General features: G+C 42.1%; 9 protein-coding genes across 9 annotated transcripts; 1 reads left to right on the top strand and 8 right to left on the bottom strand.

The window, feature by feature from the left end:
- Positions 1 to 1,340: 1,340 nt before the first annotated feature.
- On the bottom strand, positions 1,341 to 2,307 carry BCR41DRAFT_307702 (carbonic anhydrase; the record flags this gene model as incomplete). Its single annotated transcript, XM_022020873.1, has 2 exons — positions 1,341 to 1,870; positions 2,019 to 2,307. 2 exons carry the CDS (start codon positions 2,305 to 2,307, stop codon positions 1,341 to 1,343), a joined length of 819 nt encoding a protein of 272 aa, XP_021880199.1.
- A 1,158-nt stretch (positions 2,308 to 3,465) lies between these two features.
- Positions 3,466 to 5,190, bottom strand: BCR41DRAFT_356325 (hypothetical protein). The gene has a single exon (XM_022024629.1). It carries the CDS (start codon positions 5,066 to 5,068, stop codon positions 3,644 to 3,646), a length of 1,425 nt encoding a protein of 474 aa, XP_021880198.1. The 5' UTR covers positions 5,069 to 5,190; the 3' UTR covers positions 3,466 to 3,643.
- An 88-nt stretch (positions 5,191 to 5,278) lies between these two features.
- BCR41DRAFT_338130 (nucleolar complex-associated protein-domain-containing protein) lies at positions 5,279 to 8,652 on the bottom strand. Its single transcript, XM_022022102.1, has 6 exons — positions 8,458 to 8,652; positions 8,179 to 8,360; positions 7,438 to 8,056; positions 6,369 to 7,300; positions 5,559 to 6,249; positions 5,279 to 5,434 (listed from the first exon to the last, which is right to left on the bottom strand). Exons 1-6 carry the CDS (start codon positions 8,527 to 8,529, stop codon positions 5,339 to 5,341), a joined length of 2,592 nt encoding a protein of 863 aa, XP_021880197.1. The 5' UTR covers positions 8,530 to 8,652; the 3' UTR covers positions 5,279 to 5,338.
- A 113-nt stretch (positions 8,653 to 8,765) lies between these two features.
- On the top strand, positions 8,766 to 9,591 carry BCR41DRAFT_387488 (hypothetical protein). Its single transcript, XM_022027902.1, has 3 exons — positions 8,766 to 8,960; positions 9,064 to 9,125; positions 9,257 to 9,591. Exons 1-3 carry the CDS (start codon positions 8,795 to 8,797, stop codon positions 9,344 to 9,346), a joined length of 318 nt encoding a protein of 105 aa, XP_021880196.1. The 5' UTR covers positions 8,766 to 8,794; the 3' UTR covers positions 9,347 to 9,591.
- Positions 9,458 to 11,333, bottom strand: BCR41DRAFT_102522 (hypothetical protein). The gene has a single exon (XM_022019317.1). The coding sequence runs from the start codon at positions 11,216 to 11,218 to the stop codon at positions 9,635 to 9,637; it is 1,584 nt and encodes a 527-aa protein (XP_021880195.1). The 5' UTR covers positions 11,219 to 11,333; the 3' UTR covers positions 9,458 to 9,634.
- BCR41DRAFT_102530 (hypothetical protein) lies at positions 11,322 to 13,807 on the bottom strand. Its single transcript, XM_022019318.1, has 3 exons — positions 12,903 to 13,807; positions 11,865 to 12,449; positions 11,322 to 11,490 (listed from the first exon to the last, which is right to left on the bottom strand). Exons 1-3 carry the CDS (start codon positions 13,575 to 13,577, stop codon positions 11,425 to 11,427), a joined length of 1,326 nt encoding a protein of 441 aa, XP_021880194.1. The 5' UTR covers positions 13,578 to 13,807; the 3' UTR covers positions 11,322 to 11,424.
- A 7,907-nt stretch (positions 13,808 to 21,714) lies between these two features.
- On the bottom strand, positions 21,715 to 22,389 carry BCR41DRAFT_356309 (hypothetical protein; the record flags this gene model as incomplete). Its single annotated transcript, XM_022024628.1, has 1 exon — positions 21,715 to 22,389. A coding segment is annotated over one exon (675 nt), but the record flags the coding sequence as incomplete, so codon positions are not given.
- A 229-nt stretch (positions 22,390 to 22,618) lies between these two features.
- Positions 22,619 to 24,063, bottom strand: BCR41DRAFT_356303 (hypothetical protein). Its single transcript, XM_022024627.1, has one exon. The coding sequence runs from the start codon at positions 23,683 to 23,685 to the stop codon at positions 22,660 to 22,662; it is 1,026 nt and encodes a 341-aa protein (XP_021880192.1). The 5' UTR covers positions 23,686 to 24,063; the 3' UTR covers positions 22,619 to 22,659.
- Positions 24,064 to 24,953: 890 nt separating this feature from the next.
- BCR41DRAFT_356302 (hypothetical protein) lies at positions 24,954 to 25,542 on the bottom strand. Its single transcript, XM_022024626.1, has 2 exons — positions 25,375 to 25,542; positions 24,954 to 25,352 (listed from the first exon to the last, which is right to left on the bottom strand). Exons 1-2 carry the CDS (start codon positions 25,455 to 25,457, stop codon positions 25,250 to 25,252), a joined length of 186 nt encoding a protein of 61 aa, XP_021880191.1. The 5' UTR covers positions 25,458 to 25,542; the 3' UTR covers positions 24,954 to 25,249.
- Between the last annotated feature and the right edge of the window lie 104 nt (positions 25,543 to 25,646).

The raw sequence follows: 25,646 nt of genomic DNA, 5'->3' as shown, positions 1-25,646 counted from the left end.
TCTTGAGCCGTAGTTGATGCTCCTCTAAGGCCTTTCGGTTCTTCTCCGCTTCTTCAAGAGCTGTAACTAGGTCTTGGGTTGCCCTTTGAAGCTCCCGTTCCAAGTTTGCAATTATCATCTCGGAAGTTACCTCTGTGCCAGTGCTATTGGTATTATCGTTACTACCGCCTTCTCGTGATCTACTTGATGTTGCTTCAGTCTTTGCGCCTTCTAGCCTAGCTTTCATTTGCGCGTACTCTTTTTTCAGATCCTCAATTTCAAGCTCCATTGAAACGCACTTCTTTCTAGCCTCGATAAACTCGGTAATAATAAACGCCTCATCTTCTCGTGTTGATTTTTTATATCCTGAGTAATTGCGTGAATGTAAAGAGAGTGTTTATTACTAATTGTCGGAGCTTTTTTATTTTTTAATACAAGCATCAGAATTCATTCATGTGCGATTAACCGTACCGTCAAACAGATTTGCGATCTCACGAGTGAAACGTTCATGTCGTTGCTCACCAACACGAAGTAGGGTATTTTTAAGTCCCTCAAACCCTTCGAATCTTGTTATACCCCCAGCATTGCCTTTAGTCTGAGACTCGCCACCAAGTCTTGTGTTGTTGTCACCATCCTGATTGCAAACATTGGCAGAAAAAGACTCAGTCATGACCCGTCAACACTATTACAATAATAATTTATACAGCCAATGCTTTCTGTCAAGGTCTAAGCTCTGATGAAAATAAAAAAAAAAAAATAAAAAAAAATAAAAAAAAAAAGTAATGAAAGTAGAGAGAATGAGTGGATCAAAGGGGAAGGTTATGTTTTATCTACTAATGCCATGACAGGAACAAAATGGCTCGGACTAAATGAAGAAAATGAGTACGAAAAACTTTAAAAAAAATTAGAAAAAAGGTCCTGCACAGCTCTATTAGCCACACCATTGTAACGATATACCATGATTCGGCAAAAATGTTTCTTTATTTATTTTCGTATCTCTCCACTTACTGAAGATCGTATTAGTGAGTTGATTGCTATAAAAAATGCATAAGACTTCAAGGGCTGATTCAAGCAGTAGAGAATATCTATTAGTCTATAATACTGTACAAGGTACAATGCCAAGATACCCTCTTCAATTGAGGGCCCTGTGGATCCTATTTGTTTGCACAGAAGTTCCGTTTATCTGAAGAAAAAAAAAAAAAAAGTATTAAACTGTATCGGTTTCACATCAACCACCGATGTGGAATGAGAGCAAAACCGTCTATAAACCCTGCATTTATCTTTGAGTAATGGCACCGAAAATTAGACCAATGCATGTTTACTGTCCTAAAAGTCTTTTATTTTGTTTAATTTTCCCCATTTCATTTAGCGCGAGCATCTTCAGTAAGATGATAGACATCTTCAACATTGCCAGGCCCCTCAATGCAAAGACCTAAATTGCGGATCACTCCATCGCTCAAGCGGTAGCACCATCCATGGATGCTAAGCTCCGCACCACGGCTCCAAGCCTTCTGAACAATCGAGGTATGGCAGACGTTGAGCGCGCTCTGGATCACATTAAGCTCAGTCAACAAATCCTGCTGTTCTCTACTGCCCTCTGGGAGGGCCTCAAATTTCTTTCGATGGATCGTGTACAGATCCTTAATGTTACGCAACCAGTTGTCGATTATACCGATTTGCTTTTGTGTCAATGAAGCTGCAACACCACCGCAGCCATAATGTCCACAGACGATAATGTGGCGTACTTTAAGGACATCGACGGCATACTCGAGTACCGACAGTAGGTTCATGTCTGTATGAGTCACGACATTGGCAATGTTGCGATGCACGAAAATCTCTCCGGGGTCGAGATTGACAATCTGGTTTGCGGGTACTCGCGAGTCAGAACAGCCTACATGTTCAAAAATATGGTGAAAGACGAGCATGAGGGCCGAGATTCATTATAAAGATAGCAGTATCGTGTATTATATCTGATGCAGATAGAAGATCCGTCAGAAGATTGATCTCATATTAAAACAATACCATGAACTCGAACTTACCAATCCACAGCACCTGCGGCTTCTGTTGCTTTTCCAGCTTTGCAAAGAAGCCGGGGCGCTCTTCTTCTGTCTTAAGGGCCCATGCCTTATTCTGTCCTAGCAACCTTTCAGAGAAGTTTCGTGCTTCCTCTGAGATAGGAGGGAAGTCGGATTGGTCAATTGTGCGATGATCATGAACACCTGAGCAACAGCTGGTGTCAGCTGTAGACGCACTCAGCTTGATCTCGCTGTCGAGGCAAAAATCGTTAAGGCGTTTGTTGATAATGGCTTCTGTAGCATTAGCAGCCATGGCTCGAGGGCTACTGCTACCGACTTTTTGAGATGTAACGGCCGCAATGGCTTCATCAATGCTCTTGTTGCTCGAACCAGCAGCACTGCTAGTGGAGAAAGCCGAGGACCCAGCGGTGCTCGGCTGAAACTTGGTGAAGAATGGGTGCGACCGCGCATGTTGATGAACTGGCGAGCTGATACGGGGCGACTCTGCAGCAGAAGAGGCTTCTCCAGAAGGTTTCTGTATCGGCTCGGTGGAATTAGTGGGACCGGATGACATTTTAGTACGTTTTGTAATGAGATTCGAAGGAGAGGATGAGGAAGAGAGAAAGGATGGGGCGGGACGATTGACAATGTTACGATGGATGAATGGAGAGGATTTGATGGATGAATGAGAAGAAAAAGAAGAATAGAGGGAGGTAGGCAAAGAAAAATAGGAGCGAGACCGGATGGAAAGATGGGGTACGTCAGAGATAAGCAGTCTGGGGTTTAGGGGAGAAGCGGCAGCAGCACCAGAGGCGATAGATACCACTGTGGGAGAACGACTAAGAGCAAACATTAGTAAAAAGAAAGAGATGAGAGAAGGAAAGCAAAAAAAAAAAGATTGGGTGCGTCAAGAGAGAAGGAAGAATGGAATTAGATAAGAGAAAAAATGAGATGGAATAAAGTAGAAGATGTAGAAGATGTCCAACCTTTTTTATATCGCGCAAGCAAACAGAAGAAACAGATCAAGGTTGTCGAGAAGCTATGACAATAACTATAGCCACCCAATTTACTATCACTCTTTTTCTCTATTTCTCTATTTTCCCTCTTCTCAAAGAGTCTCGGATACCTATCTCCTCACGTTTACAACCCCATCTTTCTATACCGATAACCCATTCATCAAGGTATATATATCTTTTATTATGATCACCCCATCTATCTAAATAAAAATGTGTCTTTCTAAAGAAATGATGTGATTAGATGCGTCAACGTAAAAACAGGATCTGTGCGTCAATTACAAGAATTTCGTTAAGCAAATCATTTATATTTGAAAAGGTCTAACCAAAAAGAGCGAACAACACAGGTCCCTTTTATAAAAATGAGGAGACCCGTGAGAAAGTAATTTTCTGACTCCGACTGTTGTCACGTACACTCGGCAATTTTTTTATTTTAAAAAAAAAAAAACGGCAAAATTCCCTGACTGATGCAAAATGACAACATTAATCCAGCACAGATTTAAAAACTTGCACCTAACAGCTGTATGGTAGTCTGCAGTAACATCACTTTACCCCCTAAGAAACGGTTCCTAGTCTAGTCTTAATCGGTATGACCTAGGCTAGTCTAATTTGTGTCGCCTAGCTTTGGCATCCTTTTTACAACGCCTTCCGTGGCCACACTTTGCGTCGAATTCGCTCCATATCTAAACCCATCAAGAACCCAAATCGATCAAAGAACTCGTCTGGCAATTCCCAGCTGTGTACATCCATGGGTGGTCCATGGCAGATTGCTTTATCCAACAGCAGCTGAAACAACTCGTCGATATTGTATTTGTTTTGGTGTAAAATCATCTGCGCCCGCAGTTTGGGACATGGAATCAAGTCAATCCTTGAATCATGAGGTATTTCATAGATCTGAGGTGAAATATTCGGGTCCACTGCAGGTGGAGATGTCGCCATGATGTAAAATTCCTTTTGCAGACGATGGTTACCATTCACAAGTCCCACTTTGGTTGCATAGTTTTTGATACCCCCTTCTCCTCGAACCCGTTGACTGTTCGTAGTAGTTGTTGCCGAGCAGTATCCATGATCATCGCCCATGACCGCGGTATTCGAAGGAATCTGCTCAAAGAAAGTATTACTATCATTCACAACTTCCTGTGGGGTCGCCATGCCGCTCTGCACCAGAGACTCCAGTGTACCTGGAGGGAATAATGAGGATTGAAGCTCATCAAATACGGTTGGATGTTTTGTGTAGTCTGTATGTTTGGGTAGATGAGTTCCCGGTGCAACAAAAGATGGGCGGGGTGCTGACAATGGTTCTGTAGGTGATCTGATTGTCGTGATTTTTCCATCATCAGATGCAACAGTTACAAAGAGCGGAGGCGCTCTATAAAGGATCTCCCGATTGACAGTATAGGACAGTATGTCATGCGTAGGATCTACAGCCGTGAGAGGCAATGTCAAAGGGTGAGGTGCTTCTTTGGATGGTATTGTTGACTTTTCAGAAAAGTCGTCATGCTGAGCTGTAGCATCTGATCCAATGTTTCTAGCCATATCTGACTTTGCTTGGTGTGTTTGCGCATGCTTTTCATTATGATGGCGATAAAGTTCCTGTTTGACATCTTGTAAAACCGCAACATGCCCTCCTTTACAAAGTGCCGTCTCGAATGCGAAAACAACTTCACGCAAGTATTGATTTTCAAGCATAGTGGTCTCAAGACGTGAGTTGAGCTCTGTGACCTCGCGTCGAAAGCGGGTAACCATATGTACTTGTTGATCTTTAAGGTCTCTGATCATGTTTTCGAGCTGTTGAAGATGTCTTTCTTTCCTGTCTCGAAATGCTCGTTGTGCAGCTCTGTTCTGTTCCTTTCTTAGTTCAGGGGATGTTGCAGCCTTCTTTACGACGGGTGTGGTTGTAATAGCTCCGTTATCTCCCTGCTCCCGGTCATAGTTTTGACTCTGACCTTGGTCTAGCTCCTGGTCTTCAACACTACGCTTCCTCTGACATGAAACAGATGTCTCATCTAATGAGCCAGTACAGCTGTATTTTGAATGTTGGGAAGGATGATGTGAAGACATTTCTTATGTAGTAGCAGTAGTACTAAATGTAGTGTGGTCAGGTAGTTCAGTACTAATAATGTGAAGGGAAGAATCGAATCAGACAAACATTCAAACAGACATTCAGACAGACAATCAGGCAGATGAACCAAATTAACCGTTGCCCTGAATTTTTCGTTTTAAAAAAATATAATTTTGTAAATGCCAATATGTTACGATGAATTTAATTTTGCATTGAAATGGTTAGTGGGTTAGTGGATTGAAAATGCCAATGGACCAATGCGATAGCTTCTATCTGATGGTGCGATCGTGCGTGCGCTGGCCTGCACTCGGCGTAAACGCAGCTAGTTCGCGTGCCATCTGTCGCACCTTTGGATCGAAATGCGACTATTCCCGTCCAGAGTATTAAAGAGAGTAAATAGAGATGAAGCGTTCTGTAAGAATCATTTCTTTTCAAACTGCAACAATATGTTATACTTTTTTTTTTTTTTTTTTTTTTTTGCTTATTTACCTTCATCAACTCAAATTCCCATAGATTGGCAGCCATAGGGTTGCACAACTCAGGATCATTGAGCGCTGGATGATACACTCCGTTTCCTGCCCGATCTTCATCCGAGCCCGTTAACAACTGATCCAATTGTGGCTGCTTCTGAATAAGTCTCCTCATGATGCTCAAAAAATCCTTCATTGATTTGTTTGGGAACTGTAAGGACGCAATCGCAATCCGCTTTAAGAACGATGCCGATCGAATTACTGGAATCTTACCCTTTGTAGAGAAGAATAGCAATTCAAATCCCTTCAAAATAAGCTCACGGTCCGTGTCAAACACCACTAGTACTTCGTCCTCTACTGTCTTCTTGGAATTTTTGCCTTTCCATTGAGCTTTAGAAGCCTGCTTTTGTTTCTCCTTTTCCCTTGCCGATGCCTCTGCTGCCTCGAAGATATTTCCTTCAATATCGGGATTCATAGTCACTGTCAATAAAGTAGTATAGAACTCATTATAAAATGCTTTCAAATCAATATTGAGAGCTTCTCCTTGATCTTGAAGCAATCGGAAAGCCGTAACAATACAGAGCAATTGAGTCCGGCGGTTGGAGGGGTTGTATGGATCAAACTGCTGTACTTCGGAACCACCGATCATGATTCTCTTGAGTACCTCAACTAGATCTGTGAAAAACTCTACATTAATCAAATGAGCGAACCTATCAAATGAAAATGAAAATAAAAGAGAACCCACATCAATTGTGTCAGCTGTAGAATAGGAATAAAATTAAAGTAAAGGTCATTCTTAATAGCGTCGTATATGATGATGACTTCATACTTAGCAAGACCTTCAAGCACGGCTGGTAAGAGCGTTGATCCCGGAGCATGCTTGAGTATACGAAAATAAGTCACGAAAACCAACTTCAATGTTTCTGTTTGCACCCGCATCTTTTCCTCTTTGTCCACAACGGCCTCTGCTTCCTTCATTTCAATCTCAACTTCCTTCTTAGCCTTCAACAATTTGCGGTTTTTCTTGCTGATGTGAACCTTTTCCTTTTTCTTCCTCTTCCTAGTATTGGTATCTTCTTCGCCACCTTGGCGTGTTGGCAGCTCCTCTTTGAGTCGGAGCGATAAAAAGACGTTGATTACATTGGGGTGGATTAAATACGACTTGGATTTTATCATTTTTGTAATAAGTTTGACAGCATCCAAGGATGCCTCTCCAGATTCATCTTCTGTAAAAACATCTTTTAGCGCTTTGCTACAAGTCTCTGAAAGTTCGCTCCAGTGCCGCCGGCTCATCCTGACGATCAGAGCAGTCATCAAATTCAGACGGAAATTGAAATGTGTCAAGCTTGTCAGTAAGTTGCACATGCAGTGGAGCGCGACCGTAGCTAAATCAGCTTTTGCCTCTTTAGCAGACTCATCCTTAGTAAGCGAGCTGGCAGTAGGAGCAGGGGCAGTCAATGATGCTGTTGTATGGTTCGTTTCCTGTTCATCCTCGTCTTCTTTCCCTGACTTGTCCTGCGACAAAATTTTTTCAAGGCTTTGAAGATAATGTTGATAATTCTGAAGAAGTGATTGTTCGTAGTCTCGTAGCTTGGCTACTTCCTTGGAGACGGTGACGCCCTGCTCTTTCTCTGTCAGTGGACGAATCCTGTATCCTGGTAAAATATCTTTATATACGGCTAATTGTGTTAACATGGCTAACTTCTTTATCACATCACTGGGGTCTTGTGCCAAAGCTCTAAGCCTCTTGAGTGCACCAAGCTATCGGAGTGAATAATAAAGTGCATAAAAGAACGTGATGAACGAAATCAATATTAACAAAATAAGCGGATGTTTTTCAAATAAGACCTAAAAAATAAGTAGTGATTTCCGGGAGGAAGCCCAGCTTAACGACCTACATTTGATTCCGGATCAGCAATAATAGTTTGAGCAATAGATGCCATTTCCTCCTTCTTTTGGGCCAAGATCAACTTCTTGGGAAGCTTCTTCTCTGGCGTGGCTTCATCTACTTGCGCTTTCTCTATTTGATCTTCAGCAATGTCACTACTTTCAATTTCTACCTCTTCGTCTTCTGTGTCATCGGCCTCCTCCTTTTCCTTAGTCTTTATTTCACTTGGTCGAATGCGATCATCTTTAACCTCCTTAATGCGGCCATCCGCCAATTTAATAGGCAGACGCATACTGCTCTTTTCAGCCCACCCTTCGGGCCTACGAGGTGCCAACTCATAATCCTGTTCTTCATCCGAGTCCAGATCTCCAGGCTCTTTTTCATCCTCACCTTCTTCACTATCGTCATCATAGCTTCCGTAGTGACCATCTGCCATTTCTACTATTTCATCATCCTCTGACATAGCCCCATCGCTATCATCATCCATATCAATGTCCATGCCCTCTATGTCACTATCCGCAGAGTCTACTGATTCTGGTTCTGATTCTATATCGTCTACTGTTTCCTGAACAGATCCTCTCTTCAATGCCCCAACTGTTGTTTTCTTCTTTGCCTTGATAATCTCATTTCTTATATTTTTTTTTTTAATGATACAAAGAAAACAGATAAAATAAATTTGTTACTGCTATTCAACCGTTGTCATGACCAAAGCGGAACAACCAAAAATCTGATTCCTATACAGAGAGCATACTTTGCTAATTTGACGGCATCCATATTATTTAAAAACCCAGACAGCTGGCTATTCGCTTTAAAGAACTCGATGTCCTCTTCATCAATTTCGATATCGTCAGAGACCTCAAAGTTGGGAACAACTACATTAGGGACTTTGATTTGTTTCTCAGTTTTATCTTTTTTATCTTTCCTGTTCCCAGGCTTCAGAGGAAAAAGATAGAGAGAAGAGAGAGATTAGATGAATTTCTGTTTTTAAGATAATGTTGCAGAAAATTGTCTTTTATGATTTCAATGATACCTTTTTCTTTTGTGTGGTCGATTTCGCCCCCTTTTTTACGGGTGCGGGTTTGCTGCCCTTCTTTTGAACCATGATAGTGTGCTCTCTGAATATTAGGATGTCGATGATAGTTGAGATTTAAATCGATGAGTTGGTTGTAATGAGAAGACTAGAGAGAAGATGAGATGAGGTGATGCAACCTTGGCATGGTTCTATCAAAAAAGACAACATAAAAAAAAAAAAAAAAAAAAAAAAACGCCACTAAATTATTTGTTTATCTTTGGGTGTCCAAGCAGTCTCTTTATTTTTTAAATTTTACATGAGCACTTCTGCCATTTGTTTCTGGTACTAGCACACAATGGACAATCCTAATCAAAGTCCCCGAAATGAATATACATCTATATCTGAGGAGAAGCGGCGCTTCCTAGAAGAAAAGTACAGACGTAGGAATCTTGCCCCAGAATCTCTCATCATTCGCCCAGGTCTCCGAAAGTTGCACATTGCAACCATTGCACTTGCAATTGGTAAGTTTATAATCGATAGCACCATGTCTTTCTATTTCTCCCATAGTTATTAAACAAGTCTTCGACTCTATCTGACTACTTCTTACAACATTTGCTTGGTTAGGAATGAGTGGCTATTTTGCTCTCTTTGCGGACTTTGGAGACAAAGAGACATGCTTTACACCGGTATGAGAATCATTTGACGCTTTGTTCATTAAAACAAAGTGATTTTTTTACATGTTTATGAATGCGCTCTTGCCTGCATCGTATTAACTTGTTTGTTGTCCTTTTTTTTACTATTTTAAAACACTCTTTAGATTCGTAGATACTACAAGCGTAAAGTAGATGAATTCTGGTCATTAAGCGAGGAAGAAAAACAACAACTGAAGGAGCAAGGGCGGTTATAGGATTTAATTGTCTATCGTGATCAGAACAGACTTATGGGCCTTCGGAAGCTTGTAGGTCGCCAATTCTTTTGAGACGAGTAACGCTCTGACCTCACATTTGAATTCTATATGTTTGCAGATAACTAAGCTTGTTCATGAGCACTTCGTCAATCTGTGGAAGCCAATTAATCATAATACTACTGTATTTGTATATCTTTGTACCATGTAAAAGAAGAAATAAAAAAGGCCATCGCTTTTATTTTAATAAATCTAGAAAGGGGAATGAAAAAGTGTAACAGCATATCTATTCTAAAAGTGATGATCCTTTTTTAATGATCGCTTTAAGCTGTTAGAATCAAAGTGCTGTTGTTTACTAACGTTTTTATGTCGGGTTTCTTGGTCAGTCACAGTACGATGACGCCCAGATATGGTCGATGCTCCGTCAAAATCCTTTCCAGTTCCATGCCCTTGATAACGCCCTTGCCTGGAATGTATAGTCAGTCCGCCATTATGTATGGTACGATTCGATGAAGAGGTTCCTCTAGTATTCGATTGAACATCAACGGTTCCACTGTCTGGTACGTCTGTGGCAGACGGACCGGATGAAAAAAATGAGCCTAGAGAGGCTGATTTGTGGTGTCCTGAGCGAGATCTCCCATGTCGATGTCTGTCCTTGGGCTTTTTTTCATTGATTTCTATCGGAGATGATTGGATCTGATTGCTTTCCTCTGTTGCAACTTGATTTTTCATAACATCTTGTATTGTCAACTCCACAAAATTGTATTGCAGCTCCTTAAAGAGAGGCGGTGGCTGATTTGCTGCTGCGGCTAAAGACATTTCAATTGAAGCATACGGATGAAAGCTTGTTGTATCGGCGGATGATAATGAAGCATTTGAATGATGAGCAAGGCTGGGGAAAAAAAACCCTTGACGGATAGCCTCTCTCTCGATTTCCTTGTCTTGCATATGATGTAACCCCTCACTACTCCCGTTTGAACCAATCCTGTTGTCCGCATTCATAACTCTGAGAAGACTAGAGTGCCGGTCACGATCAGTAGCATGGTCCACAGTACTCAGTGTCGATGAGGATCCGAAAGCGAGGAAAGCCTCTGATGTAGTCGGTTCCGTTTGGTATGAGTAGTTTGTTTCCCAAGGGTTCATGAACGCCGGAAATTGGGGCTCGATCGGATCAGAGAACCTGTTTTCTGTCCGTATAGAGTGATTTATGACTGATGGAGTCGACGCAACTGGATTGGATGCAAAAACAGTGGAAGCAGCAGGGGTTGCTGAGGAGTTAAACTGAGGTGGAAGAAATATCGACCCTGAGATCAGTCCATTATTTTCTTCTGATAGAGGCAATGGACGTGAAATTGACGAACTAGGAGGAGACGAGGCAAACATTCTTGATCTCCCGCACAACAATGACTCCGTCAAGTTATTTTCAATCGATGCTCTCCTACTACTGCTGGCGCTCTGGCTACCTCTAAAATAATCCCTTGGGTTCACGTAATCCGACTCCTGTATTGAAACTGTAGATGATGCTAATAGTGGCGGCGATCTCCGTGTTGACCATCTTTCGATGTCCAGTGTGTTTTCTTGATGATGCTGATTAAAGGGCATGATTCTTGGTGTTCTTGGCGATGATTCAAAAAATGAGGAGGGAGGTAGCAACTGACTAAGATTGGGGTTGCTCTGGGTATTAGAAGAATCAATCTGTATCCTGGGCCCTGAGTTCGACCTAGATCTATGTTTTCCATGCTCTTGGTCGCTCTCAATAGAGATATCCAGCCCTGACTGAAAAGGCGAATACCATATAGACGAATCACTGAAAAGACTATAATCCTTAGATGCCACATTCTCTGATTTATCCTCGCTAGTTTGTGCCGGGTTCATCAATCCATTAGGCTCGCTCGAGGTATCAGGAGATGAAACTTGACATAAAGACGATTTAGCCGCCTTTTTACCACCTGGCGCTGAAGCTTGCGGAATGCTCCAACGTGAAGCGGAGGGAAGATGAGCGGATTGTGATCGTTTGTGCGATGACTTTGACCGCACAATAGGGCTTGTCGAGTTGAGAGCATGCAATGGATGTATGAACTTCAATTCGGTGGCTTGTGATTCTGATGTGTCCGCCGCCTTTGATACTGAGATATTGGGCTTTGAAGGTGCTGTCGTTGTGTTCGAATCCCGAGACAAATGCTCATGATGGGTGTGTTTTTTTTCTCGCTCGCAAACTAAAGACGCATGATTTGAGTCTGAGGCTTTTGCAACTTGGGCTTCAGGCAATGTATTGGACGTTGGCTGGATTGTAGTATTTGGGTTGATGGAGGAAGATTCCTGTTCTCGGGAAGAAGGGGCTATGGGCTATAGCAATCGTTAGAATAGATATATCTCATAGGTGAGATACATATCTCTTGTTCAAATAGCAAAAAAGATTAAAGCTCCTTGTACACACCTTAACAAGAGATTCTGTAGAATTAGAGGCTGTATTGGACTTTAACCCTCGCATTTTTCTCCGACGCCTTCGATCTGTTGAAATAAAATATCCATCATCTGCAGTCTCATACATGGCGGTGGTAGTTTCTATCCCCATTTCAGACCCATTACGCGTATCCGCATCAGCTACTCTTGTCTTGGTTGATTTTGCTTTTAATTGCCTTGATTGCGTGGATATTCCCGAAGATGCCAAAGATGTTGTTTTCCCTGCATTATCCACTATGCTATTTGCGTGACTATAGGATGGCGAGCGGTTGGAAGATATAGATGCATCATGGATGCTGTCCGATGAAGAAGCTTTACCTTTTCGAGCCTTTATTTTTAACCGCGCTTTGGATTCTGATCCAGAACCTGCTGAAAAAGCATCCGTGTCTATTGCGCTGGAGGTCCCTGCCCTTCGTGGATGATGACGGCTTGGAGTTGGCGATCCTACAAGGCTTCCTGTGTCTTTGAACTGGTCTGTAGCTGGTGCAGATGATGGCTTTCGCTGGTGTCGTAAACTTTGCCCTGTCGATTGGCTATTCGATCGAGTGATTTTCCAAGGAAATATCCGTACCACATAAACCCACAGTCGTTTCTGGTATGTCATGAGCCACGTCCAATTATTACTGACCAAAACGATCCAAATCTAAAATAAAAAAAAATAAAAAAAATAAAAAAAATAAAAAAAAGGAAAGCAAGTTTTATGTCAACCACAATGAAAAACACAACAGCAATTTTACGATAATGCAAAGTCCGCTTGCATGATCTGTGTTTATATTTATGAGCAATTAATATGCCGATTTACTCTTCCACTTTGCTTCTATGCCCGACTTGGTTGTCGGTCTTCCCATTTAGTTTAATGACGTGACGATCATCAGCAGGCTTTTAGCTCTCGTCGTACATTATACATGTCAAGATTGCAGGTTTGTGTTGTACTACGTCCCCTGCACTTTTACTTTCTTAACACAGACAATCCATTGGATAATCTTGCGCACATAATCTGTTTGCACATTCAGGGCGGATTGAGGGGGTTCACTGGAATAAAAGCATTACCACACACCTTTTGAATTTTTTTGCTTACAAAGTAGGTACCACCTACCAGTAAGACGCAAAAAACGCTTCGGAGTGTCCACTGAATGGCCTCGACATAGACAGCCTCCTGCCCATCATGGATCAACGGCTCCAAAAAGTAGCAATCATCGCTGCGACGTGCACAGGCACTATAGGAAGATAGAACCAAAACTAGGAACTCCAGTGCTGTTGTTACGGTCCTGGATATCGTCGGCCAAAGTGCATTGAGAATCGAACAAATGAGAATTATCTGTGCGGGTAATACAAAGTCTCGAAAAGCCGATCGAACACCGATACTGGAACTGCTCTGACCGCCACTTGGATTATGAATGGATCCATGATGTGAGTGATGATGATCCTGTGTACGTCGATATGGTCGAGTAAAAAAACGAGGCGGTGGGTTTGCAGGAGGAGCGCTAGGCAAACGAGCAGATAAGGAAGACGAAGATGATGGATTGATAAGCGTAGTGGATGAGGATGTGCGTGAAGAAGGAAGAATGTTGCTATTACTATTGCTATTGCCGTTTGCAGCGCGAGTGTCGTCCCGTACAATGCTCCCGTGCCGTGAATGAGTAGTTACCAATGGGTTGCTGTCATGAATGTGATTGGATAATGATGCTGAAACATTGTTTACAGTGTTGGGATCTTGGTCCAAATGCACCCCCATTGGTCGGTGTGAGAAGGCCTGATCCTGAGGCTCCATGCCTCGATCTGTTGGAGGATCAGTGTGCTGGCAGGAATGAGGATACAAAAAGGTCGAAGTAGAACCGAAAAAATAAAAAATAATAAAAAAAGTTTGAAAAACGGTTTCAAAGCCAGAGAAGGATGGGAAAGAAGAGAAATGAAAGGAGGAGAAAGAGCAGGAAGAAAAAAGATAATACAAAGAGAAAGTGAAAGGCTGAATGAGGGTCGAATGGAAAAACTGAATGAGGGTCGAATGGAAAAATTTGTGTCAACTCAGACAAAAGGGCAAAATGCAATTTTATTCACAGGAAGAAAAGACTAAAAATCACGTGGACCCCAATTTACCATATCCCTGACAAGTTATTCTTCACTCTAAGCTTGAGTCGTCGCGATAAAACTGTCTGTAACGATGATAATTCTGGCCTCAGAAAGGTAGGGATGGAAATCCTTTAAAGCCATGATGCATGATGAATACCAAGATACATTTAATAAACTCATTAAGATCATACAGAGTTCTATTAGATCAAAGATAGGTAGGAGGATATTACTTATTCATAGCCAATAATCCATGTCAAAGCTTCATGCATTTTGTGCTTCAAATTCTGTAAGAGGCACGAACGATAACTAGTCCCAGGCTATAATCTTTTTCAGCGTTTCCAGCAACAAATGTCAGCGAAGAGAGTATTTTATTCTTGGCAGCTTCTGTCTATTTTTTTTTTTTTTTTTTTTTGGTCTAAGAATGGAAGCAGCCATAGCTCTACAAAAAACATTAATCAAGCGTGATCTGGAGGGCTTCATCAGTGAGCATGTTGTCAAGCCCATGGACCCGATGAAATGGAGCGAAGAGAGATTGATAACCTTTGGATGCCTTAGCCAGTGTAATAATAGTTAGCAACAATATTCAAAAGACATTGGCGACCACCCTTCATTGAAATACTTTTTAAAGGAATCCATGGTATCGTTGACAAACTGAAGTATAAGGTATTTGGTAAGGCATCATAAATGAAACGAGGCGAAAGTTCGTTCTATCTATAATGGCTCTTGTTTCCTGGAACGTAAAGAGTTAGAGTGTTCTATTTTACAACACATGAAGCGCTAACTCGGCGGTTTGGATCGGTTTATGTCGAGCCATATGCATTTCAACTATTTGAAAAATACCTCTTTCTTTTATTTTCTTTCAACAATAGCCGTTTGTGAGTCATTTTAAATTAAGTAGAAAACTCATACTAATATGTACTGTGGGTTATCTAATGGAAGGTGTAAACCTTGAGATTTCATTAAAAAAGCTTGTTAAATAGGCATATATTCTGTATTATTCTTTTTGAAAACAAAACCATTGTATGACCGAGGATGCGGCATATAAGTAGATTCACGAGAGGTTTGCAGCAAGTAAAACCCAAAATAGGTCGCGAATATGCTTATAGACAAATAGACTAACTGAATTTTCTTGGCAGCGCCAGTTCAAAAACAAAAATGCCCGGCAGAGCATGATATGGACCATCGGGACATCCTACCAACCGTTTCAAGGCATCAAGGCCTGCCTTGCACATACAACATGGCTACCGAAGCAAGGCCTAGCGATAGCAGCAGACTAAAAAAAAAAAAAAAAAAAAAAAATTGAAATTGAACCACGTAAAAGGCTGGATGGCATCCTTCCTGTTTGCTGTACAGCTATTCAACAGTCAAAACATTAAACACTTTCGTTCGCAAAACACAATCTTTGGACTCATCTTTGAAAGAAAGCTTATAGCCTTCTAGCTTCGCCTTGTACGCGTAGACATTCAGGCTTGCTTCTTTACAGCCGCCCAGGGAGTGTACGCCAGTCTTCGTCCACATTGTAGGAGAAGCAACTAAATTAGGCTTTGAAATCAAACACATTTTTATTCATGGGCAGCAATGAAGTTATTGAAAAGAACACAGCCTACAACGGGCAGAAAATAGAGGGTTTGTATGTTGAAACTCGTTGAGGATCTACTAAAAGAGCCGAGAAGCACATAGAAGAGAAGAAGAGAAGCCAAGGAACAACTCCATATGAACTGTAAGGAATGCTTCATCAATGCATACTGCGGGCTGCGCGAGAACAGTACAAAAAACGCCTGAAATACACCGCTGAGGAAGTAATCGGAAAGGAACCGCACTGCTTCTAGACTATAGTTAGCGTGCTTGCGGCCACGCAAACGCTAAGTATCAATATCCTTTCCACACTTTGAGCCGCTGGCCACGAGCCGGCGCTGTGCTATGCCTGTATTTGTGTCTATGTCTGTTGGTAGCGATCTTTGCTGCATCCAGGGGGGCCGTCCCTTCGCGCCCAAAGGCTGAAGATAGAGTGGCCATTGCTGCTTCTTCAGGTGGCCAAGGATGACATTGCAAAAGGTGGGCTTCCAAGTACAAGCAACAATCCAAAATCCAATAAATTCAGCAGTGTCTGATTAATCAAGCAGGACTCGAGACTTTCCAGCAACGGTGGAAGTGGTCTGCTGAGGGTGCGAGGTGACATGTTGAGCCGCTTGCATTTTAATCCGCGGAAATGCTGCATATTCAAATGGAGAGCTAAACTTCACCTGTGATAGGCATTGTTGGTCAACTCATGACGTAGGCCAACAGGCACCAGACCTGCCTTTAGGTCGGGACGCCATGCATTGGGCACAAATGCTATAGCCCCATTAAAACATAGGGTTTAGTCCATGCCAGGCTGATATTACACATTTTTCGGTTTGACCATTTCTTTTCTAAAAGTGTTGTAAAGTCCCAAGGGGATTTATCAGGGCGACTGGATCAATTCCAACTTCGGAAGTCTACCTAGAGAAGTATAAACATTTAAAATTATATATATTTTAGTTAAAATGTGCACCTAGAGTTCCAGTAATCATTAATAGTGCGAGTTTGTTTAAAGTCTCTGAGCGGTACCCTTGTAGCTTCACGTTTATTGTATCTCTCCCAATGAGCATGATATTTTATTTCATCCCCTTTCCCTCGGTGGTCTAATATTCTAATATCTTTTTAATTTCGAAAATGTCGTCAGTGCTATCATCGCTCAACTCATGGTCGTTGCCGACACTTTGGACAGTAGCAATAGTAGTGGTGGTAGCGATAGTGAGATCTAGGAATAATCCTGAGGGCTATGAATACTATGAGTGTCTTTGATTTTGATAGAGTTACTTGGAGAAAAAGGTTTTTGAGTAGCGTTTGCATCAGTGCCGTCTGGATAGTCGAAGCTCTCTTACATCCAGAAGCTTTGATGCGGCTCTGCTGTTACATTCCACAAGGCGACCATGCGTTTGATATTAAGGAGTAAACAGCATAGCTTGAATTGCAGTAAGAAAGCGCTTATATCAGATATCCTCTTTACCACAGTATGACTAAACTTTGTGAAGGCACTCCGCATCTCTCCAAAGCAACTTTCTATCTCGGAATGAAAGCCTCCGATCATTTCGTTGAGCTTTTTTTCTGGTCTGTCAATACTATTCCTCTCAGCTTCCAGATTGCACAACAGAAATTCGACAATTTAATTAGCCGCTCTTTTCAACGATGCCGTGAAGAAATTGTGCATAGCCTCCATCCAGAGTAATGCAATCAAGGTTACGGATATTCTTCTCAATAGCCATCTTGAAGAGCATGACTTCGTCATTGAAATCGTGGCATTCGCGGGTTGAGATATAAACAATATCATACTATTTATGCCACAGCACACCTGAATGCGGAGCCCAGACTTTTTGAGTTTGTATGAGTACATAATAGCTTCGTCCGCAATAAGGTATGCCACTCGGCTATCATGGTTATGTGAAGTGTATTACACTTAAACTCCTCTGGATTAATGGACCGCGACATTAGCAGACGAAAGGTTATACTTGAGAACATGTTGCTAACACATGAGGTTAATTTTTAATCTAAAATAAGCGTTTCCCTGTCAAAAAAGTCTGTAATAACGTCATGAAATGACCTCTTGGGCAAAATACATTCATCTCAGAGATTGAGGTGCCCTTCAACAACATATACAGTATTAAGATGCCTTCCTTAACATTTCGGTAGGGTCAGGATAACCCATAGCGCCAAGAAGCACCACTAAGAAAAAGAAAACAGAGATAATAACTGGGATAATACAAAGTCTTAAGTCCATTGAATATTTTCCACATTCTTGATTTCAGAGCAGTGAAGTTTACTCCGCCCTACAACGAGCCAGCCTGCGTGAAAGAACTCCACTGAGTCGATATTAATCTGCCAAACATTCATTAGTCAAAAAAGAATCATCAATAAACCATGGAATTAGCTCATTTTATGAGTTTTTTTTAAAGAACCTCTTGCACAGACTATGTCACGCACGGACCATGCAAGGATGACGACAAATATACTATCCAACCGTTTATTGTACAAATTTGTACAATAACTTTATTTTTCTCTGTTTTTCTATGTCGCAGTAAAATCGAAAGAGCATAAAAAATACATCGGGTTTGCCGTGAGGATCAAACAAGATCCAGATTTGTCATCAGAGCAAATGGCAAGTCCTCCCAGGGATAGCTTAGATATGTATATTTCTTTGGCATTGGGGGAGCGGGTTGGAAAAGCCTGCCATGTCCATCGACAACCGTAAGGCCCCTACGCCCTTGTGACCTCTGCATGAGGATTTTCTCAAACATTGCTTTAGCGGCTGAGCCCCGGGACCTAAGATGGGCATTAGCACGCCTTTTCTAATCGTCGGAAATCAAAATTTCGCCATCGAGCACCAGGAAACGTTGAATCAACTTAAACTCAGTATCTTCATCAGACCGAACCAACTCTCCTGCATCTGCGATATAGAGGGTATGCCATCTTTAGCATATGCTCTTGCTGTCAAAAAATAGGAGAGAAGCTCTTACCGACACCCATTGGATCCGTCTGTATTCGAAAGATTGTTCCTCTTTCATCTCGTTCCAAAGCTCAAGCATTTGGCCCGTGGCGAGAATTCAGAACGTTGGTTGAATTTCTTAAGTTTGCTAAATCTTTTAAAACCCTTTGGGATCTGGCCCTAGGATGGTATAGGGACCCATGGTCTATGCCCATGCCCCGACTTTCACTGTTGCTTTTTTGTCCTCTCGCGAGCCTTTTTGCTTAAAGATACATTTTTTATTTTTTATTTTTTATTTTTTATTTTTTATTTGACTTGTTTACATTGATGAATTTGTTATTTTTTCTGCTTGAGCCTATTTCGCATACATGCTCTAGCTCTCCACTGACTGGCGTTTACATCTTCTTACACCAATATATTCCTTGATTTGAGCACAATGTGAATATCCTTGCCATTAACACGCTCTTTCATTTTTCTAGAGTCATCAGACGAAAATCTCAAGAGAAGAATGAATGGGGTAATATCCTGTTTTCTGCTGTGTAAATAGATTGGCTGGGTGTTTGACTATACGTTATGGTACTAACCAACTGTAAATGTGTATGGTGATCATATTTAGACCCTCACTATTTTCTAGCATCAAAAAGAGACACATCGAAGGTTGATGGAGAGAGTACCAAGCTTCCGATGGAAATCTTGTGTAGCTGCCGCCTGCTTGGATTGATACACTAAAAAAACAGTAGTCTCCACACAATGAATTTGATCATCTCGAATGCGATCTACAGCCTGGTGGGTGGGGTGACTTTCATAATTCTTTTATGGAGACGAAATCCAAAGTCGCCCCCGATTAAATAGTATAGCTTAGATACATCTGAATAACAAATGAACTGGCTGTGGTTGTCCAGTTATTTTCAGAAGATACTGTTATCAGAGGATAGCTTTGCATATAGTCCGTCCCATTAAAAAACGAGACATTCCATCTATTGTAAAAAGAAGAAATGTATTAGAACACAGAAATAAATAAATAAATAAATTAACCAAGAAAAAAAAGTATATCGAGCCAATACTTACAATTTTTTTAAGACGAAGGCCTTTCTGGACCTAGTCATGTTTGTAGTAGATTGTGTCCTACTGTTGTTGCCGGCTTGTCTCTCCCCCTCCTCCTGGACCCAGCAAAGATCCTTTCGGTGGTCTTGATCCCTCTACTCCTCCTCCTTCATCTGAAAATTTCCTTTTTCTGATTCCTCCACTGCCACTTCCACCACTACCTCCTTCTCCTCCTCCTCCTTCCCCCGGGCTTAACAAAGGTTCCTTCGATGGTCTCGAACCCTCAACTTCCCCTCCTCCATCATCCGAGAATTTTCTTTTTGTGGTTCTGCCACTACCACTACCACTACCACTACCTCCTACCCCTGGACTCAACAAAAGCCCTTTCGGTGGTCTTGATCCCTCTACTCCTCCTCCTCCTTCATCTGAAAATTTCCTTTTTGTGGATCTGCTACTACCACCACCACTGCCACCACTACCTCCACCGCCGCCACTACCGCTAGAAGCTTGGCCTTGAGTTCCTCCGTCCGGCGGCATATATTTTGCAGGTCGTTTTTGCTCTCTTATCTGCGACTCACAGACCCTTGCGATGTTCTCAGCACCAACAGCATCTCGATCAATGTATGCTTTACAATTTCGACAGTACTTGGATCGAAAAGGAACATTCTCCAATATACTGTCACAGTGAGGCCGTGGACACTTGGCAGATGTGTAGTATTCATGACAACCTACAATGGGGTAGTCTAGAGATTTTGCCTGTTCGAGCCAGATTTAATACTCGTTAAAAAAAGACTCAAAAATTAAATGTCATTGATCAAGGGAATTTTTTTTTTTTTTTTTTTTTTTACCTTTTCAACAAGCTTCTTCATCAATATCCCATGCTTCGATACTTGTCCTCGGTTTGTCTTGAATGATCCTAGTCCAATACAGATCACCGCATTCGTATTGGCATCTCTTCTTCTTCCATTGCTTCCGCCCGCAAGCTTCAGAATTGCCTTGATCACATAATCAACGCATCCGTTCTGTGCTTTTCTAATATCCCAGCTATTCCGAACAAACCACCCGTCATTATAGAAATCGACAAGCGCCCTATATATAGTCTCCCTATTGTCGTCACTGGTCCCAGATCCACTGCTACTACTGGCCCCAACCCCACTACCAGAGAAACTACCTCCAGTACTTGATTGAGCTTGATTTAGCGGCAAGCTCATATAAGCGAAATACTGTGTTAAAGTAGGCCTTGAGAATGACGGAATATTGCTTTCAATCTCTGTAATTCCTCTTCTAAGCTTTCGCCTCTCTAGCTCGCCCTGAAACTTCTTGGATGGTTTGTAAAGGTACGCTCTAGAAATCCGGAGGATCTCACGTTCGTTAGGTTTCCTTGGATCCAACTTTGCAATTGTCATCGAGTACCTCTCGCCTGGATCGATCCCGATGATAATGGTACTTTCGGGGGGAGGGCATGCTGCCTGGGTGTCATATTTAACTTCTACATTCTCGAGGAGACGGGATCTCTGCTTCCAGTTGATCTCACGCCGGGGACTGGGACTCACCGGGAACAGCTGATTTGTGCTCGATGTACCTTCTTCAGCTGCTTCTTCTTCCTCTTCGCCATCTAAGAATGGTTCATCAACTTCCAGCAAGTCAATATCGCTGATGCCCAGCAAGATATCGTCATCTTCATTTCCGTCGTCGTCTCCATCATCACCACCATCACCTGCACCATGGCCTGAAGACGAGGATCCCTGCTGAGCACTTGAAGAAGCCTGGACTGCTTGAGATCTTTGAGTATCCGAAGGTTGGGCAGCTTGCGAACCTCTACCTCTTTTTTGCTTCGATGTGTCATAGGCAAGAAGTGTTAGGGTAAGGCCGTTTGTAAAGAACGATGTCCGTAGTTTCCTTCTAGGGCCATCATCAGATTGCAGTCCAACGTCCTTGTATCCTTTCAAGGAAAACAGCTCCTGCAACAATATCCCCTTGTGGTTAAGGATCTTGTCCTCTGCAGCCCCCTTGGTACTCATGTTTAGTTCCAACAATTGGGCTATTTCCTCTCGAACTGTTGGGTTAGACCATAATATATCCAGGAGACAGGCTTCCGTTAGGCAAAGAGACCGAGGCGAGAAAGCAGACGTAGGGAAATCCAGATATTTTTTGGCAGTTGCATTTTGCTCAAAAAAGAATTGGATGGAACTTCTTCCATCGTCTGGAATATCTATGTCAAACTAGACATTATATTGAAGAAATGATTAGGAACATTTCTATAAACATATTATAAGATAACCTCAAAATATTATAATATTATATTTACCTGCGCATTCCGATAGTGAGACCTTAGCGCTGCTTGAACAGGGACCATGACCATCCGAGACGACCTGCTGATCACCAAATCGGGATAGATCTGGTTTAAAGGACCAAGCCCTGTCTTTGCATAGAAGTTTTCGTATGCTTTGAGCTGGGACGGCTTGGCTACGTTCCCTTCGCCTTTTTTCTTCACTTCCCTGCTATACCTAGATAATGGACTCATCACTCCGTGATACAACAACGCAGCAAGGCCGTAAATAAAGTCCCTGCTATCAAGAACTTCATCTAGGAGTTGTGGGAGATCAGCTGGATTGGATGGCCCAGTGGTAAGCAGGTTATCGATCCACAAGGCGCAGGCCCAGAAAGCTCGAATCCGTGCCTCATTCAACATTTTAATAAATGATTGAATGAGCCCTTGAATTGTTGCAGCAAGTTGCTCGGGATTGAGATTGGGATCGGAAGTAGAGTCCAGCTTGGCAACTACACATGTCTTTAACGTGCCCAGAGTTAATGCAACAGTGGGGTGGGCCCTCTTCAACCGTCGGTCCTCGGCAGTAGCCTCCTTCACTTTCCTGGTCTTATCAGTCTTTCTGATATACTTGGCCTTCCCTTTGTTATTCTTTTTTTTCTTCTTTTCCTCCTTAACCTCCTCTTCTTTCTCATCCTCTTTTTTTCCCTTTTCCTTTTTTTTGGGGGACTTTCTTTGATGGCTGGAGCTGACGGGACGGTCGTGTTGTTTGCAGTTGGTCAGGTCATATTTCTTATGGGAAAGTTCCTTTTTCTGGGTAGGGAAAACAGGCCGATAGCATCCGGCTTTGCGCGTTTAGGGATATAGAATCTAATTAGGAACAACAATGTCAAGGGTTAGATGACTTTTTTTTTTTTTTTTTTTTTTTTTTTGTATATGCTTTGGAAAATGTTCATTTGAAGGAGCTTACCTGGGTTGAGGTTGATTATTTTTATTCTGGTACCTAGCAGATATCGCAGTCCTCATTCTATCATGGTAATGAAGGAATCTTTCAGCGGTTGGTTGCTGTGAAGCCTGGGTTTGGATTCTACCAAAGAAAACATTAATTGAATGGTCAAACTGGCCTTCTGCAGGAGTTCGACGGCTACGGGCATGGACCTCACGAACATATGATACCGTCAACTTTTCGGCATCAGTGTCAGTGAGCGCGGAGATAATCTCAGCATTTGTAGCAAGACCAAAGGTTGGGATATTTGGGGTGTAATCGTTATCGGATATAATGCCATAGACCAGGAGTTGACTGTTCCTTGAAAACCCAAGGGCTTGCAGGACCTCTTGTTTCTCATAGAGTGCAAACATGTGATGGCGACGAGGGATTGGACGAAGAACTCTTTTTATAGAAGGATAGATGAGAAGGTCAGAGTCCCCAGACACAGCGATACTGGTTGGTGTACATTTGGCGGCAATACACACATCAGCCTCATTTCTACAATGGCAAATCACAAAGTTATTGTATCGACCGAATGGCGCCGCGAGCTCCCTCTTCTCGTTATGACTGAATGTGAAGAGCTGTCGAAGATTCTTTTTAATGGCAATCATATGGCTTCGAGATTCCCATTTGCCTTCATTGGACTTGGTTTCCATGTTGGCTATGAGCGTATCGAGTTTTGCATCCGCTGCTGTACGCTTAGCATCTCGGTCCCTATAGGCACGCGTTTTTTCTTCGCAGCGAGGCCCATCAATGTGTATCGTCACTGTGGCAAGAGGACCAAAGATCTTTCGAATGATACTAGCCATAGCATGGCCGCAGGCAGTGAAAGAACTCTGCCAGCTGAATCTCCTTAGGATGATATTATGTATATCGCTGTGGAAAGTGCCAAGCAGATCCAGCTCAAAAGATGAATGGGGTTCAGCAGCAAGCTCATGTACATCAATCTCCTTTGGTGGCAGGTCTCTCCTTGAAAGGTATGAATAGAGTCCTTTAATACCCATCTAGAGAAAGTATAGTGTAAAACAGTGCAAGCAATGTTGGTTTAAGCGGCTAAAGATTGAAGCTGAAGTTGTTAGAGTAGAGATAGTTTACCTTTAAGAAAGCAAAAAGTTATGATCTGTGAGGGGATGAGGGTGTAAGAGTACGGGTGAGAGCGCGAAAGCAATGTCGTTGTAAAATGAGAGAGAGAGAGAGAGGGAAAAAGAGAAGGAGGCAGGACGTATTTATAGGTGTATGAAAGAGAACGAAACAAAAGGCTGATGAATTTGGAACAACTCGAAACAATAAGTTTCTCAGCGACAAGTTTTAACTTTTTGGATTTCGAGTATTGTTTACAGCTCTTCTCCAATCATCAACATTTACCAAATCAAGCCTTCGCCATGATAATCAACAAGAAATAAAAAAAAACAGACTTCCTTACGTCCCCCCTCGGTATGTGTATCTGTCTGAACACGTCCTAACTGACATCCTCTCGACAATCCTTCCAAGGCTGCAGTGTTTGAATGTGTACAGGGAACAAAAGAGGTCTAGATACAGGCTCTCTTTGTGACATTGAAGGAGATCGCATGTTTCATGGCTATCAAGACAAGGTACCCCTACAGGCACAAGACAAAGGTATAACTCGGTTCAAACTCAAAGGAACGATATTGCCAATGGCCTTGTTCTGAATCCACTTGCCTATGACACAGTCCAGACGAAGAGACAGCAGCAGTCTGACGTAGATGAAGAAGATCTCAGCCAGGAATTGAAACTTTCTCAAGGATTCCTTAACACGGCGTGTTTTAAAGGCAGCCGGTGAAGGCCTGATAGATGAAGACTACGCAAACATAAGCTGGAAGAGGGGCCCCAAACTTCTTGAAAACGTTGGACTCATATTCCATGAGCCAGGGCGATGCTCATTTGCAAATACCACAACTACCGTCTAATGCGATCCTGGTATTGTTAATGCCCTTACGTTTTCTTCGCTAGACCGTCACAACCCTGACCTGCGTCAAACGGTGAAGGTGAGAAGTAGGCTCGTCAACAGCCTGTGTGCCTTATATGCGTTGCACCAATGCTCACTGATAGGTTGGGAGGAAAGACACCAAGCCGGCAACAACAATAGGATATGATCAGTTGCATATTTCACAGTACACGTGCTACATGAAAATTTATAATACAGACATACTAACAGCTCTATGGCCCATGGTGTGGTGCCCGAGACAAACTTGCAGTTTTATTTTGATACAAATTTGGATAAATGCCCCATGGATGTGATGTGTGAACCCACATCCTATTCTCACTTCTGCTCCCTTGTTACTATTTGTCTGTCTAAAATTTTTCATGAGCTACTACAAACATGACTAGGTCGGGAAAGGCCTTCGTCTTGAAAAAGTTGCAAGTATTAGCTTGACAGTGCTTTCTTGACTAATCTCTTTATTTCTATGCTTGGTCTAGATGGTGTTTTTTTATGGGGAGGACTATTTAGACAACATATAGACCCCACATATCTTAATCATAATAAATTGGTTTGGTGGCATTGTTGTAAAAAATATCTTTGCTTAAGGGACAGAAAGATAGACACAATCAGGAAAAGGCAGGACAAAGGGTGTCAACAAGATTAACAAGAGAAAATAGAGTCAAATAACCTTGACTACAAACAGCACCATAGAATGTCAAAAGATGGGAGCTTTATAGGTGAGCTCACAAACTGAGTTACCGGAAGACAAATGCTTGTTGTGAAAAGGGGAAAAAGATAAATGGCAAGATGAACTGCAGGTGAAGAATAAGACATATGGGGAAAACTGAAGACTTTATTAAGAAGGAAGTTTCTTTGGCTTTTATACTCGGTAGTTTCTAGGTGAGGCGGACCCGCCTATGACTACAAAATAAACTGAAATTAATTTTAATGACCAGTCACACCACTTGCAATAACAAGCGAGTCAATTGGCTGCCAATACATTTAAAAGTATTCAAAAAATAT

Source organism: Lobosporangium transversale (assembly GCF_002105155.1).
Source record: "Lobosporangium transversale strain NRRL 3116 chromosome Unknown BCR41scaffold_25, whole genome shotgun sequence".
Taxonomy (NCBI): Eukaryota; Fungi; Mortierellomycota; class Mortierellomycetes; order Mortierellales; family Mortierellaceae; genus Lobosporangium; species Lobosporangium transversale.
Note: the sequence above shows the minus strand (reverse complement) of the source record. Positions and strands in the feature narration are given on the sequence as shown.

Coding starts and splice junctions, on each gene's coding strand:
- BCR41DRAFT_356303 (XM_022024627.1), bottom strand. CDS start 23,685: ATGGGTATTAAAGGACTCTATTCATACCTTTCAAGGAGAGACCTGCCA.
- BCR41DRAFT_356302 (XM_022024626.1), bottom strand. CDS start 25,457: ATGTCTTATTCTTCACCTGCAGTTCATCTTGCCATTTATCTTTTTCCC.
- BCR41DRAFT_102530 (XM_022019318.1), bottom strand. CDS start 13,577: ATGGAGCCTCAGGATCAGGCCTTCTCACACCGACCAATGGGGGTGCAT. Junction 12,450..12,902: donor GCGTTTTTTGCGTCTTACTG/GTAGGTGGTACC, acceptor TTTTTATTTTAG/ATTTGGATCGTTTTGGTCAG. Junction 11,491..11,864: donor CTGCAGATGATGGATATTTT/ATTTCAACAGAT, acceptor CAACGACAGCAC/CTTCAAAGCCCAATATCTCA.
- BCR41DRAFT_387488 (XM_022027902.1), top strand. CDS start 8,795: ATGGACAATCCTAATCAAAGTCCCCGAAATGAATATACATCTATATCT. Junction 8,961..9,063: donor AACCATTGCACTTGCAATTG/GTAAGTTTATAA, acceptor TTGCTTGGTTAG/GAATGAGTGGCTATTTTGCT. Junction 9,126..9,256: donor AAGAGACATGCTTTACACCG/GTATGAGAATCA, acceptor AACACTCTTTAG/ATTCGTAGATACTACAAGCG.
- BCR41DRAFT_102522 (XM_022019317.1), bottom strand. CDS start 11,218: ATGAACCCGGCACAAACTAGCGAGGATAAATCAGAGAATGTGGCATCT.
- BCR41DRAFT_338130 (XM_022022102.1), bottom strand. CDS start 8,529: ATGGTTCAAAAGAAGGGCAGCAAACCCGCACCCGTAAAAAAGGGGGCG. Junction 8,361..8,457: donor CGACCACACAAAAGAAAAAG/GTATCATTGAAA, acceptor TTTCCTCTGAAG/CCTGGGAACAGGAAAGATAA. Junction 8,057..8,178: donor GATGCCGTCAAATTAGCAAA/GTATGCTCTCTG, acceptor AAAAAATATAAG/AAATGAGATTATCAAGGCAA.
- BCR41DRAFT_356325 (XM_022024629.1), bottom strand. CDS start 5,068: ATGTCTTCACATCATCCTTCCCAACATTCAAAATACAGCTGTACTGGC.